General features: G+C 38.2%; 2 protein-coding genes across 2 annotated transcripts in view; one reads left to right on the forward strand and one right to left on the reverse strand.

Moving 5' to 3' along the window:
- Positions 1-227: 227 nt before the first annotated feature.
- On the forward strand, positions 228-2,501 carry LOC111331427 (uncharacterized). The gene is made up of 3 exons (XM_022936531.2): positions 228-309; positions 1,453-1,639; positions 2,360-2,501. Exons 1-3 carry the CDS (start codon positions 232-234, stop codon positions 2,410-2,412), a joined length of 318 nt encoding a protein of 105 aa, XP_022792266.2. The 5' UTR covers positions 228-231; the 3' UTR covers positions 2,413-2,501.
- LOC111331426 (uncharacterized) overlaps positions 2,242-14,905 on the reverse strand; it is a 14,838-nt gene continuing 2,174 nt past the window's right edge. Inside the window, exons 1-13 of the mRNA XM_022936530.2 lie at positions 14,605-14,905; positions 13,894-13,981; positions 12,840-12,871; positions 11,183-11,336; positions 10,798-10,961; positions 9,276-9,430; positions 8,645-8,725; positions 7,789-7,900; positions 7,130-7,207; positions 6,527-6,654; positions 6,115-6,231; positions 5,177-5,287; positions 2,242-4,129 (exon numbers count right to left, since the gene is read on the reverse strand). The exon at positions 14,605-14,905 is cut by the window's right edge and continues 2,174 nt beyond it. Coding sequence (XP_022792265.2) covers positions 4,039-4,129; positions 5,177-5,287; positions 6,115-6,231; positions 6,527-6,654; positions 7,130-7,207; positions 7,789-7,900; positions 8,645-8,725; positions 9,276-9,430; positions 10,798-10,961; positions 11,183-11,336; positions 12,840-12,871; positions 13,894-13,981; positions 14,605-14,905 — 1,612 coding nt within the window. The 3' untranslated portion in view covers positions 2,242-4,038. The remainder of the gene's footprint in view (positions 4,130-5,176; positions 5,288-6,114; positions 6,232-6,526; positions 6,655-7,129; positions 7,208-7,788; positions 7,901-8,644; positions 8,726-9,275; positions 9,431-10,797; positions 10,962-11,182; positions 11,337-12,839; positions 12,872-13,893; positions 13,982-14,604) is intronic.

Consider the following 14,905-nt stretch of genomic DNA (forward strand, 5'->3'; position numbering starts at 1 on the left):
ATTTCGTTAACGATTAGGGACTTGGTAATTACTCGTTATGATAGTAGTCACTGACGTAAATGTCCAGAAAACAAAACCTTTCTTAGCCAAACACGATGCGTTTCCGAACGTTTTACGTCGGAAACGTCATCCATTAACTGATCGGCTTTTACCGGTCTGAAGATGGAATGAATGATGATTTGTAAACGTTGCAAAGGAAGCAGAGTAAGATTAAATCTATCTTTCAGCGAGATGATTCAGTGTTTCCCAATGTTCTTCTCTGCAACGCACTTTAAAGGTGACTTGGCGGCATTGTGTTTTGAACAAGAGGTAACTAAACAATATTTTCCATAGATAATCTAATAATCTGAAAAATTTAGCAGTTTTGAAATAGTCATGGAAATTATGTTAATAGCTTAATTTAATTTGTTTTGATATTTTTTTAAAACCAAAACGAAGTAAGATGAATTTGAAGTAATTTTGCATGCAATACCGTTTAGACAACGATACACCAACCTAGCTGATGTTAAAATTTCTCAGAATTCCAGTTTGCTACTTTTAAAATTCACCAAAGGAGTAGATCGGGTGGTGCAAACCTGATAAGATTGTGCATGGACGTTGTTTTCAATTTTTCTTTGGACGTGCAGAAATCCTAATTGAAATTGAAACCAGCCCTGTGGAAAATTTTATGGAGCTACTGAGCGAAACGCATACACTCAAGTCGTTCTTTCACTAACTCATTCTGTTCTTTGTCCCCAATTTCTTTTTCTGGAAAAGAATTTAAAGGAGCACTACGGAATCAGTTGTGTTCATAATGTGAACAGTTTTGATTCTTTTTTATTCCCGTAAAAACCGAGATAAAATCATTACGTAATTTTAAAGCAAATCAAATCTTGGAGAAAGTGTCTAAACCTAATGTTAATGAGCATAGCTTTTAACAATTTTGCAATTACCGCTCCCCCACGCTTACTAGCTTGTTTTTTTAGATTTTTTTTAAAGAGATCGATTACTTTGCTTTTAGTACAATATCAGATTTCAAGCGAAAAATGGGGACATGTTCAAAAAAAAGTACATTTCCGTAGCGCGACATTTTCCAGACCATGAATGCGAGCCGTTTTCTTCCCCGAGAAACCCGTTGTAAGAGTCAACAGGAAACGGGGAAAAAAAAAAACCGGGCACCGCTTAAACTCTGAGAATGGAGGCATTCAGAGTGAACCGGTTCATCTTTATTTTAATTTCTACTGACTTGCACCTTTGATAAGGAGTTTGCTCCCAGCCGAAAAAAATTTTCCTGCAGATAAGTTGAATGAGACTTGTAAAAGTTTTTTGTCCATGAAATCCTTTCTCCGCAGTTTCACTGAAAAAGAATCCTTGGCAAGTTTCCTCGCCGCTGAACTTTGCCAAAAAGAAACTCGCGAGTGCAGGTGCGAATAAAACATTTTTTCGCATTATCTGATGTTCTGTTGTTTGCAGATGCGACTTTGTCTAACTACATTCGCTCTTTCGCTGATCGGCTTCTACTTCATCACACATCACACAACAAGTGCAGATTACGAGGAAACGATGGAACGAGCGAGGGAACACAGAATGGAGGAACTGAATCAGGCAGCTGGTAACAGTGCAGGCGTGGCGGGCTGGAGGAGGAAGAGAAACGTTGAAGGTGAGTTGTAAGCATAACCAAGCTTTGCTTGATGTTAGTCCACCATCTGTGAATTGGTACAAACATCAAGATACACACTTCTTTCCCAAGTACGAGAGGCACTTTCCGCCGGAATATATCTCAATTGAAGTGCCTTTCTTTCGTAAAAAATTAAGAAGGGAACGATCTTCAACGTTTATTAAACATTTGAGAAAAAACAAATCAAGGTTAAGACGACAGCAAAAATCAAGGATTTTCAATAGGAAAGGTTAAGTCTCCATGTCTCCCCACAACTTTATATATTTCGTCAGGCCTGGTCCCAAACTTAAAACCCTCGGCATAGTTTGCGGGCAGCCTTACAAGTCGCGCGTTACTCCGCCTGATTCGAAAAGAGTCGAGGTGAGGTTCTCCGGGAGTCTGGCATTAATTTTCAGAGCTACACCCTTGCGTATCTCTTGGCGGCTCGCGTTGCTCAAGGGTTATTCTTTTCTCGCGGGCAAAGATATGCTCCTGCAGTTGCTTATAATTAGGGCTTCCCTCGACCCGTTCAAGTGCGCTAAACGTTAGGCGACCATGGTACAAGTACAAGTCGTGGTTTTCTAGAAAAAAGAAGTTAAAACAACTTGGCAAAATAAAGAGTTAACTTTATTACAAGATCTTACTAAATTTGCACAAGCGTATTTCGTGAATTCCATTTTATGAGTAATTTTACTGATACATTTATTTATTCTTTTCTGACAGAAATGAATCCAAGACTTGACGAAAAAACTGCGAAGGCTTTTGGACGAAAGTAAAAAGAGAAAACTCGATTTCGAAAAAACAATTGTCATTGGGTTACGGTAATATTTCATATCAATAAAAGTGAAAATTTTCGGTACCGTGATGATCGACAAATCACTCAAATCTTACCTCTGCTTAACTCAAAAAAATGTAGTTTGTTTCAGCGCCACTGTTCAGGCTTATTATAGTCACATAACAGAGGCAGCACGTTGCGTGACAAGCTGTCATATTAGATTAAAATTGGTGTACAACGAAGAAACTCGACACTGAAAAACTACCAAAAAAATGAAAAACCAAAAAGAAACAAAGGGAACCAAAGCAAAAACAGTTGATTGTGTAGCACTATCGTCCAGGTGAGGCTAATACTCAAAAGGGCGTTTTTATCACGGAAGTCTGCAATTCTTCTTTACTAGTGAGGTCTGCCCAGGTTCGGAAAAAAAAAAAAAAAAAAAAAAAAAAAAAAAAAAAAAACATTCGTTATCCAACAAGAACGATCAAACTACACAAGCAACTGTTAAACTACACCAACAAGTACCTGAAAAACTCTTTTTTCCCAAGAAATAGTCATTCTATCAAAACCTGAATTCTCTTACAAGAAGTGTGATGCGTTACTCTCGAAAAAAAAAAAGTGGGTTGGAAGACAACATTGAGATGTAAGACGCTTACAGAGACAGTTTCTTAACTACATATTAACCCACGCAAATTTCACAGAAATCAAACCTTTTTTCTAGTTCATAACTTCTACTTCCTTAATCTAAACGAACAATTACATTGTATCTCTAAACTTACTGACGCTGTCCCTTCTTTTTTAAAACTTATGGAACCCAACAGCTCTCCAGTTTCTCCCTAATATTTCACACTACTTGTGAAAAATGACCAGTGCAGAGTAGCCCTAACCCACCCTTGTAAGAACCACAGTATTACACCAGTTCACACTAAAAACAGAGCGGTCAAAGGTCTACGCATGTGCAAAAGTTGAACAACAAAGAGGCGGCCCAACATCTTGCGCTAAGACTATCAGAACCAAATTGCCTCATAGGGTTACAAACAACCACAAAAGCTAGTAAGCCACGGTTTCTAAATGCGTATAACACTCTTAATAAAGCTCTGAAAAAAAGTTTAAAGTTCAAAGTACCCGCAATTAAGTAACTTTCGCGATCGAAAACCCCAACTTTTCTTCCTTCTTCTGTTTTGCCTTTACAGATTTTTATAAACGATAAAATTGTTCGTAAATTGTGCCGCGACACCGGTGGGTTTTTTCTTTTTTTTTTTTTTTAGTTTGTTTGCATTATTATAATTTTTTTAAAGTTTTCTTTGAGATCAGTTTTATCGTGAAATGGGCGCACGGTTGCGAAAACTTAGTCGATTTGCGCATGCCCTTCGTTTGACCGCTCTGTGAACACGCTGTTACATGGTATGGAGGCTTGTGGAGAGGATCGCAAATCAAAAGACAAATGTTAGCCTGCGTCGAAGCATTATTTAAACGCATCGCAACACGTGTATTTACACTGGAAAGCTCGAAATCGAAACGAAGACTCTGAAATAATGGCGTGAACAGACAAGCCAATATTTCGCAATGCATGCTCGTCTCCAAACCTCCTCTTTCTTAACAGAAAGAAGATATCAAATGTCCTCACACTTTAACATTCAATGGTAAGAGCTGGGTTGAGCAATCTCAGGTACGATGTGTTACGTATTCGCTTGCATCCATACAAGTGTAACATGGTTAACCTATGACGAGAAAAAAATGGAGAAGGTAAACTCAGTCGTCGCAAGTGTAGAACGAAGCATTTCTTTAAGTCCTCTCAGGACTTAAGCCGAGTAAATTTGAGGCAAAAAAATCAAATATACAACTTAAAAGACAGCGAAACAAATCTGTAAAGAAACAAACGAAGAAGGCTAGGAATACTTAATTTGGATATATCAACAAAGTTGAAATTGTAAATTGGCCACCGTAATGATTACAAAAGCTGACGTTTCGAGCGTTAGCCCTTCGTCGGAGCGAATAGGGGAATTGTGGGTTGTGTGTGCTTTTAAAGGCAGAGAATGGAGCTACGTTATTGGTGGGAGCATGGCAACGGGAAAAACACGAATAAATTAGTGGAATGAAAAGCGTTCGTTGATCCCTGTGGGATTTAGACTGCCGGTTTGAAAGACGAGCTTTTGTTCAAGATTTTTACGACTTTCCGTGCCACCTAAGTGCAAGGAAAGACCGCAGATTGCCATATGTTGCTTAGAATGATTAGGTAAATTAAAATGTCTAGCGACTGGTTTCGATGTGTCCTTGTTATTCCTTTCCACGTCTCGAAGGTATTCTCGGAATCGGTCACCTAGTCTTCTGCCTGTTTCGCCGATGTATATCTTTTTGCAATAAGTGCAAGTTATGCAATAGATTACATTGGCGGAGGTGCACGTGAAGTGATCGGTGATCTTAATGGACCGTTTAGTTCCCGATATTTTATCAGTGTTGTGAATGAAAGGACACGTTTTGCATCGTGCACGAGCGCATTTAAAAGTGCCTGGTTGCTCATTAGTCTGAAAAGAACTTCTGACCAAAAAACTGCCTATGTTTTTGTCGCGTTTGAATGAAATGAGCGGAGGCTGCGAAAAGATAGTGCTCGTCTCTGGATCGTTTTGAAGTAATTTAAAGTTAAGAATAGTTAAGTCTATTAGCTCATTCTGATTTCAACTCGCAGTTGAAGTTTTCTTAAAATTTATCACAACATTCTTGGGTTACGTATCTGTGAAAAGTTTCAAACCATCAATGGTCACTCTTACCTTTTGCATTGTTTAGCAAGGTGAACCACCGTGTTTTCCGAAATGTCTGTGCAGAAACTCAGCTTCAAATTGCACAAACTCTGACTGCAGTAGTTGGCGAGTGACAAGACACTAAAAATAACAAATAAAAAAAACAAAACAAAAACAAATGGGTTTGCATTTATACACAAGAGGACCAATAGTCAGTCACCCGTTACCCTAAGTAAGAAACAGAGGGGAGTTGTTCCCACAATTTAGTTCCCGACCGCACCCTGGATGAGTTTTAATTAGAAAATAATCTATTTTGTACCAGCAGAGGACGTTCATAGACCGAAGGAGAAAAAGCACTATGTACAATGTAAAGTGTACATCCTGGAGATTAAATTTCGTTGAAAAAGGGTTTTAAGACAAGTTTGTAACGCTGCAATGTTGCTGGGAAAATAAAACGCAATTTTAGCGATCACACTTGTGAACCGACCCCAAGATACATGTCAAGTTGAAGTCAAGGGACGACCTCTTTGGGATCACAACGATAACTGAGGTGTGGTTTCCTTATGTCATCCATATCATCATTATCTTGTATTGGGCGAATTGGGTGTTTTTTTCCCTGGCCACCATATGAATATGACCTTCAAACAGGAAGACAAACTGAGAGTTCTCAGCACAGAAAGCTGGGCGAAAAAATGGTAATATACCGATTAAAGAAAATATCCTGAGAAAAAAATCATACCAAGAACTCATCAAATCCATATAATCCTAGAAGAAAATTGGCACGTGGCTTCCCCTCACGATACAGCATACAGCTAATGAGAATCGATAACCTGATCAGCCACAGGGGGTTACATGCATCTTCATAGAACAAAAAAATTCTCCCTACTAACACACAAGGATAGGTAAATGAACGGTTTCCCGAAGGAAGTATTAAAATAAAAATTTGGGAATCAGCCTATTCTACCGACCTCTTGTGACCCACTCCTGTAGAAGTTAAGTCTAATAGTTCCAGTCTGTGGCAGTTCTTTGAAAGAGCGCAGATACCGTTATCACTAACTTTTGAACATCCGCATATATCCAGAGACCTGTTGAGCAAGAAAGAAATTGGTTTACAACTACAAATATTGTACGATTTCACGGAGCGTTCTCTCTTACAGATTAATCTTCAGAGGTATATTTGCAGGCTATGTTTTAGAGAACCGTTACAATTTGTACCTCATCAACCACGCGAAACAAAATAAATAATTGCTAAGAACATGATCTGAATTTTTCTTCGCAAATTTCAAGCCAGCAAAACTCGCATCGTAAAAAAAGAGATCCTTTAAAGATTCAATCTCCATGAGACATATATGTACCTAACTACTTGGTCGAGTACCTCACCTTATTTTAGGAAGGTTAGTGGCGATCTCGGCCAAAGAAACGTCTGTAATCAGAGGGCAGTTAGCAAGTGCTAGTGTGGTTATCAAAGGACAGTGACGGACAATCTTCTTCACGGCTGAATCACGTACCTGGATATGAACGATCATGTTCAAGGCATTAATTTTCAAAACAAGATAAAAGTATCAAACCGATAAACAAGGTGACATTTAAGAACTATATCTCCCAAATATAATTTGAAGACTGTGTATTTTATTATTAAATTTAACTATGCAGAGTTGCAAATGTAATGTTTACTTTCTTGAACGGACACAATTATGCATTAACATCTGATTATGTCGCATTTTGGCTGCTGGAATAAACAGAAGTGTGTGTGGACATTTTTTCACCATCAATTGTTTTCTTTTTTTGTATGACTTGTTGTAACTAAAAAGTCCATTTCTGTCAGGACGAGTCCCAATTTTAATTCACTGATCCTTTAATTAAAAAAAATGCCCCTACACTGTTTGAGCCTACAGATACATTATATAAGTAAGCAAAAGCTGCATGCATGGACAGAAACATTATTAGAATATCTGATGCAATAGGCGAAGAACTGTAACGTACATGTTTACACCCTCGAAGATCAAGGTTTTCTAGTTCTGGAAGATTAGAGACCAACGAGCCAATAGCAGAGTCAGTGATCTGGGAAGAAGCAAAATATTTTGAGCGTTGTGAGTAACACGAAACATGAAGTTTGTTCATTTCCAACGTGATAATTTGCCTCAATCAAAATCGCAGCAGTGGATAGGACGCTAGTGGCACAAGATTCTACAGCAGGGACACATGAACTAGCCTGCCTACGCCTCTCTGCGGCCAAGACTAAAGAACATCCACTTTTTGATTCACGTTGAAAGAAATCTACGATTTCTCTGATTTCATTTCAATACTCTCTGGAATTGGTCAAGAAAACTCTCGCGATATTCAGTCACCCGGACACGAAACCAAAAACAAATGCGACTCAGTGACTCGCTTTTTTCCGCGCTATAACCCTTTGACTTCTACTGTAAGAGGGACTAAAATCTAATTTCTCATTACAATATCACCCCTGAATCACACATTAAGGTCAGGAGAATAAAAGAAACGATCACCAAATAAAGAAGCTTTCGATTGTTAAACAAATTCTCCTTGTAGCACCTTAGGAAATGTATAGAGAATATGCATACTGACGTTAGAGTACAAAATCATTCTCTCCAAGGAGAAGCATAAATCAGTCGTACATGTACCTTGTAGCATTGGCCAATGTTTAAGGTCTGCAAATGCCTGCAAGTCTGACTAAGAAGCCGAATCCCTGCTGTTGTGATGTTAAAGCAGCCAAAGACTTCAAAAATTCTGAGGCTACCCCCCCCCCCAAAAAAAAAAAAAGAAAAAAAAAAGAAAAACAAAAAAAAAAGAAAAAAGTTATCGTTGCGTCAGCATTTTAAGTACATGTACAAATAAAATCACACTCAAAAAGTTTTATGTTCTACAAGTATATCAAAGTGGGTCGCAAGCCCTGCAGGTACACCCTTAATCTGGGATCTTGGTACATGTACATGTTAATTTTACTCTTAAGAAACGAAGCGTGTGGAAGAAAACAAACAAAAAAAAAACCACCTGAATAGTCCCTTATGGCAAGTTATCCATTTCCTGCCTTGTAAGCGTTTTGTTTTGCTCCCTTTTTTCTCATTGGGTAAAGCAGCTAAAGCCCCAATCAAGCGATGTGCATATATAGTTTTCTAATAGTATTAAAGCTTCTAGAGTTTCTTACAACTTAAATTTAGTGGTTTGGGAACATGGGGGGGATAAACACACGTTCCGGAGAATAAAGAGCTACTGTACAGAAGTGTATTACTGGAAAGTTTTTGTTTTACTATACTCCGTAGTTGTGCTGTTAAACTTGCACCACCTTATCAGTTAATCACACTCAAAGTTACAACTCAGGCAATTACCATTTCGTCTGTTTAGGGAATTTCAAAATAATGTATGTCCTGTGCATGTAGTTTGGTTTACTAGCACCATATCGAAAAAAGCTCTAATCATTTACTAATGTAACTTCACCGCATTTCTCCCTTAAAGCATTCAACCAAATAGGAAACTCACCAACTGCCATGTTTGTTTGCCACACACTTTATAGACTGGTCTGTAACTGCTTGGCAGCCATTCAGGCAAAGACACTCCAAACTGTAGCAGTATTGCATAAATTTATATTAAGAATTGACAAAAAAAAGTGATATGAGGTATCACTCGTAAATGTCATTTAACGTGTAGCCATATGCAAAAAAAAAAAATGTACCTTCTATGTGGCAGAAGCAGTAATTATAAATATATCAAGGTTTGAATATATAAAAAAAAAAATTACTGAAATAATACAGTATGTCAAAAAAGAATGTGGATAATTGAAGACAGAAAAGTTTAATTGAATAAGTTGAAAAATCTTCATGATGCACAGTGCATAAAGGGCTGCAACCATACAGGTACTTGAGTTGCAGCACATTTTGCAAAAATTTTTAAATAACCACAGTGGGTTACACAGAAATCTCCAAACCAGGTAAGTGTTGTAATTTTGTATTTCTTTTTTGGTGACAGAAAGAAAAATTACATGTACACTGTACATAAGATGTTTTCTGAAAACTTATATTTCTTCTATAGGAACTACAGCTGTAAAAATGTACATGTATATGTAGGTACAGCTCCACAAATAAACTTTGGTATCAAAGGACTTTGTAGTCACCTCTTCACATTATCGGCTAATGCTTGGACTCCATTGTCACTAACATTGCTCCAGCTAGCATCCACAGACTTAAGCCACTGACAGCGTGCAGCAACATGCAGCAATATAGACTCACCAATCAGCTCACTGCCACCACAACGACTAAAATTCAGGTCCTGTAGGTTGATACAAACAATGTGTTTTTAATTGTGCACTGGATCTTTGACACACTTTCCTCAAATTGTAAAATAAGTCATAATTACATTCACAGTTTGAACTGTCAGTCCTGGTCAGAATGCCAAGAACAAAAGCCAAATCATAACATAAAAATTTCACAAAGGGAGGGTATTTGAGGATGTGTTAAATGTTTAGGATGCTAAAAACTACAGTATAGTAACAGTTCTTTTGTAAATTCTGGCACACTGTCAGTCATTATTCAATAGCAAAAATGCTGCATTGTACAAGTGCATTTACAGCTGTGCATGTATGGCTTGGACATGTGAAGAACAAGCAGAATCACACGTGGATTTCAATTAGTTCTTACTTACTGTATGAAGTATTGGATGACACAGGCATACAACTGTAGATGACGTCACTATTAATGACATTTTGGTTTTTTTTTATCATATAAAACAAATAGATTACACGATGCTGTGTTATTGAACAGCATGACCCCAACATGGGATCTATTAAGCATCACACTGTCAACCTTAACTCGAAAGATCTAACTAAATATTCTCCCCTCTAGCTGCTTCACATTTCTTTGTAAATTTGTTATGAGAATTTAGTGTTGGATCAAGATAACAACTTCTACCTAATAAGTTTGAGTATTCTCATTACCTGTTTGCTGTTTAATTATAATAATTATTCATCGAAGTGGAGGTGGTTAGTGGTGAATATTTACCAAGCCACAAAGCGGCGAGGTAAATATCCCCTGCTAACCACTGACACTGAGGTGAATAGTTGTTTTGGTATATACTAAAACAGTGAGATAATATACACCACCAAAAATCGATTTTAATTCATACATTCCAGCAATGATTCCAACATTTTCATGCGTGGAAGTGAACAAGTGAAGTCATGCAAGATTAATTTGGATTTGTAAACAAAACCTTTCTCATTGGTTTTTATCGATAAACTCCAGGTTAAAAACTTAAACCACCACCTTTAAACACGACCAAACCAAATTTAGTCGCTTTCTTTGTGTTTTCAGGGACTGCTTCTTCATTAATATGAGTGATTTCTTCGCTTTTCACGGATGCAAACCGGGACGCCAATTTTTCCTGAGTTGCTCGGAGGTAAATAACAAAGGATATTTGGAGTTTGACTAGCCAATCAGAGCGCGCCTTTAACACTACCCACTGTTTTAGTATATACCAATGTATGGATATTGTTGAGAGAAGCTGCATACTAATCACCAATCTGGGAGTTCAAGGGTTAAGGGAAAAAAAATGGAACATGATGTACACCAGTCCTGTACCCTTACATTGTAGGACCCTAACAACTCTAACACATTCTACAAACAAACATGTCAACAATGTACCTCTAACGAATCACTGCAGTTGCGGAACAAATCCCGGAGGCCTTTAGCTGTAACTTTATCACTGCGACATTGAGAAATGGTCAAACTGACTGGTCGGCGCTGGCCAATAATTTGTAACCATTCATCAGTTATGTTGTTGTTCTTTTTCACCACAATGACTTTCCCTAAAACCCAAGACATTCCAAATTTTAATACAAAGTACACTGCTGCTGTAGACAAAAACAGTCTTACATGTTTGTGTATTCCATTATTATGTGGATGTGAAACTGTTACGGAAGAGGCATTGGTAATAGCCTGAGGTTTCTGAGATAAGAAACTTAATTTTTGGTTTTTGTTTGTTTTTTTGTGGCTGTTAACAAGAACAAGACAAATTAGGAGCCCTTACACAAAGATTCATCCATGGAGATTCTATAAAACTGCCAGCACACTCGTGAACAAGATACCAAGTCTTTGTGTGGTAAAAAAGAGAAAATTGACAACACCAGCTCATCAGGCATGCAAAGGTAAGGCACTGGATCACTGTCTCGTTGAGAGCGAATCTGAAAAACAAAGCATTCACAGTATGGGAAAAAAGGATCAAATAAGCTTGTAACTTTGTCAACTACAATTTCAATCAAATCCCTTTTTCCAGATATTCTATGGGCCAGGTTCATAGCCTTTTTGAAAACAAAATTTCAAGGACTTTACGTGGACTCAGATTGATCTTTCCAGACTTCAAATTTCATCTCAAACCCTTTCATTGTTATGATTTCAAAATCAACTCTTCTTATGATCTTCATCTACAAACATTTCTAAAAATATAAATTCTGAAAACTTTACTGCTTGAGTTAGCAGATTTCCAGGACTTTCTACGACCTGTAGTCTTTTTCCAGGACTTTCCAGGCCTGGAAAATGTCAAAATAAAATTCCAGGACTTTGCAGATTTTCCACGACCTGTATGAACCCTGCCTGTGGGAGATGCAGTGACCTAATGGTTGGTGCAATGGACTCTGGTTCAAGAGGCCTGAGTTTGAGACCTGGTTGGGTCAATGTGTTGTGTTCTTGGTCAAAACACATTACTCTCACTGTGCCTCTATCTACCCAGGAGTGTAAGTAATGAAATACTGAGGGATAACAATGTGATGGACTGGCATTCCATCCAGGGGGGAGTAGCACTACAGTGCCTCTCTCTACCCAGGAGTGTAAGTAATGAAATACTGAGGGATAACAATGTGATGGACTGGCATCCCATCCAGGGGGGAGTAGCACTACAGTGCCTCTCTCTACCCAGGAGTGTAAGTAATGAAATACTGGGGGATAACAATGTGATGGACTGGCATCCCATCCATGGGGGAGCAGTAGTACAGTGCCTCTCTCTACCCAGGAGTGTAAGTAATGAAATACTGGGGGATAACAATGTGATGGACTGGCATCCCATCCAGGGGGGAGTAGCAGTACAGTGCCTCTCTCTACCCAGGAGTGTAAGTAATGAAATACTGAAGGATAACAATGTGATGGACTGGCATCCCATCCAGGGGGGAGTAGTAGTACAGTGCCCCTCTCTACCCAGGAGTGTAAGTAATGAAATACTGAAGGATACATGTAACAATGTGATGGACTGGCATCCCATTCAGGGGGGGGGTAGTAGTACTCCTTGCCCCTTCATGTTAGATAGAAAATGGGATAAGCTTCAGCTGGGGGGGGGGTGGACAATAGGCTTGAGTACAGACTTTACCTTTTTAACCCCCAGAAAAATCAATTTCTGTAGACTTTCAACGATTAAAACCAAAACTACCTCACTGCCTAGTCATACACCACAATTTCATCCCCTATTATGTGAAAATCCATTAATTCCAACCAAATCTTTTTTCACCAAAGGGTTTTAAAAAGCTGGGATTCCTTGGTACGTGTACATATGAACATACTGCGTATCCTGATCCAGACATCCATACATACTACTTCTTGTACAGCGCTGTAAGATGCTAGAATTTTCAAGGTCAATGCATAGGGAATCCAAATCGAAAGAACCACATTCAGACAAAAGGACAACTTATACAACTTACCAGAGTCAAAATTCTGTCATAACTTTCAACATCTGAAAAAGGAAAGGAAACCATGTTGTTGTTTTCATCATTACATGTACAGGTACATTGTACACATGTATATACTGTACTTGCTCATTACTTACATTTTATGCCTTTGCATAAAATACACCTAAGAATAAAAAGTCTTTTGAACATGTAGTACATGGACAGGTATGAACACAGGGTTCTTGCACTTTTTCAGGAACCCAATTCAAGGACTTTCAAGGACATTTCAAGTCATTTTCAAGGACCTTTTGCATTAAATTGGAGCTAATAGAAATAAAAAACATCACTATATATAGCATTTCAATAACACAAGCATGCATGCAGGACCGGCCGAAAAGTCCAATGAGCATGACTTCAAGCATGTGCATCAGAGTGATCAAGTGCTAGGTAGCCAAGGTTATTTTCAATGCACCAATCAGGTACAAAATATATAAAGAACATGTGTCAAACATAATTGGATGAAGGCTTTGAAAGGAAAACTCGTTTTTGTGAGTTGGGCTAGAAACTTACACTTTCAACACCGAAAACAAAAAAGAACTTCGATTTTGATTCATCTGCACTTATTTTCAAGTACATTTCAGAAATTTTCAAGGACCTTATAGCTTATTTCTTGCATCCCCTGTTCAGTACAAGATTTCCCTACACCCCCACCCCCCCCTCCAGCCACCCTTAAGTTGTACAGTTTCTTTGAGAGTTCCTTAACATCCATTATTCTATACATGTACTTCCCCTGGGTGGAGAGAGGTACTACTGAAGTAAAGGTTCTTGCCCAAGAATGCAACCAAGACCCTGTCAGTAACCTTTTCACCCTTAAGTTCTCTTTAGTAATTCTCCATACTTTTGACAATGCATTGGTTGTAATTTTAGTTTAGAGAATTTAGTATTGAATCAACTGATGCAGGTGATCCCCCACTTGGTATTTCTTTTCTTTCTTGTAACTCATCTGCTTGATTTGTAGAATTTATTTTGTAAGGAGAAATTATGTCTTGGTCACTGTTGGGAGGGAAAGGGTTGAAAAGATCCTTACCTTGAAGATTCAGAGGTGGTACAATAGCTTCTGCAGCCTGTGACATAGTAGGCTTTTTCTCCTGGTTCAGAGAAGAGGAGCTTGAGCTCTAAAACAGAATCATTTAATTCATTCATTTAGAAGTTCAACCACCTATGGCTTTCGGTCAATAACAATGGACATGTTCTCTTCTGAATGTTTCCTTTACCAAAATTTTTCCACTAAATTCAAATAATAAGAAGGAGCTGGAGCAGATGAGGCAGACAACAAGTTGGAGAACGAGTCTCCTCCTTGTCTTCTCCTCTCTCTCCTAGTTGCTGTTTGATGAGGGGAGTGAGGAGGAAGACTAGCTGAAGACATACAAGAAGAAATGGTTCTTTTCAGAGCCACCCCAGTTCTTTTCAGAACCATTAAATCTAGAGAAGTCAATGACCAACAATTAGTGTCTACTTCTTGTCATTTTAACAGCAAGTTCTACTAAAATTCTGATCTTAAAATTTTGTTACGCAAAAATACCTGGCTATAAGATGCACCCTAATTTCAGCCCTAACTTTGCACCCAAAGACAGAATTTTCTTGAAAAACTGTGTGCCTTATAACCAAGAAACTACTGTAACAATAATTTTATTTCCAGATATTCATTAATGCAAACTGAAAAATGAAAAAAAATATTATACTGATTTGGAAAATTTGAAATAGTTGATCAGCATTATAAATTATACACCTTACACACCTTCACCAGACTTGGACATGACTGGGTTTCCAGAGGGATTCTCTGATCAACCCTGCGCTGTGCCTTCTTTGTTCTTTTATTCTGTTTCTCAACAGGTGGACTCCATCTATCCACAACACATGTCCTAGGATTGTTTTCTCTCTGACAGTCTTTTCCCAAAGTAGTTTGTGACCTTTGATCAGGTCTTCTTCTTTCATCTTCAGTTCCAAATGAGCTACAACTCACTGTTCTTTGCCTTGTAGACCTGTTTCGACCATGTCTCTTATGTTTGCCACCTTTCTCATTTGAAGAACATGTCACA

The sequence above is a fragment of the Stylophora pistillata genome, chromosome 3 (assembly GCF_964205215.1).
Source record: "Stylophora pistillata chromosome 3, jaStyPist1.2, whole genome shotgun sequence".
In the NCBI taxonomy this organism is placed as follows: domain Eukaryota; kingdom Metazoa; phylum Cnidaria; class Anthozoa; order Scleractinia; family Pocilloporidae; genus Stylophora; species Stylophora pistillata.

Bases quoted from the DNA above. Each gene is read 5' to 3' on its own strand.
- LOC111331427 (XM_022936531.2), top strand. From the start codon at position 232: ATGATTCAGTGTTTCCCAATGTTCTTCTCTGCAACGCACTTTAAAGGT. The intron at 310-1,452 runs GTAACTAAACAA...TGTTGTTTGCAG, and splicing joins CATTGTGTTTTGAACAAGAG to ATGCGACTTTGTCTAACTAC. The intron at 1,640-2,359 runs GTGAGTTGTAAG...CTTTTCTGACAG, and splicing joins GAGGAAGAGAAACGTTGAAG to AAATGAATCCAAGACTTGAC.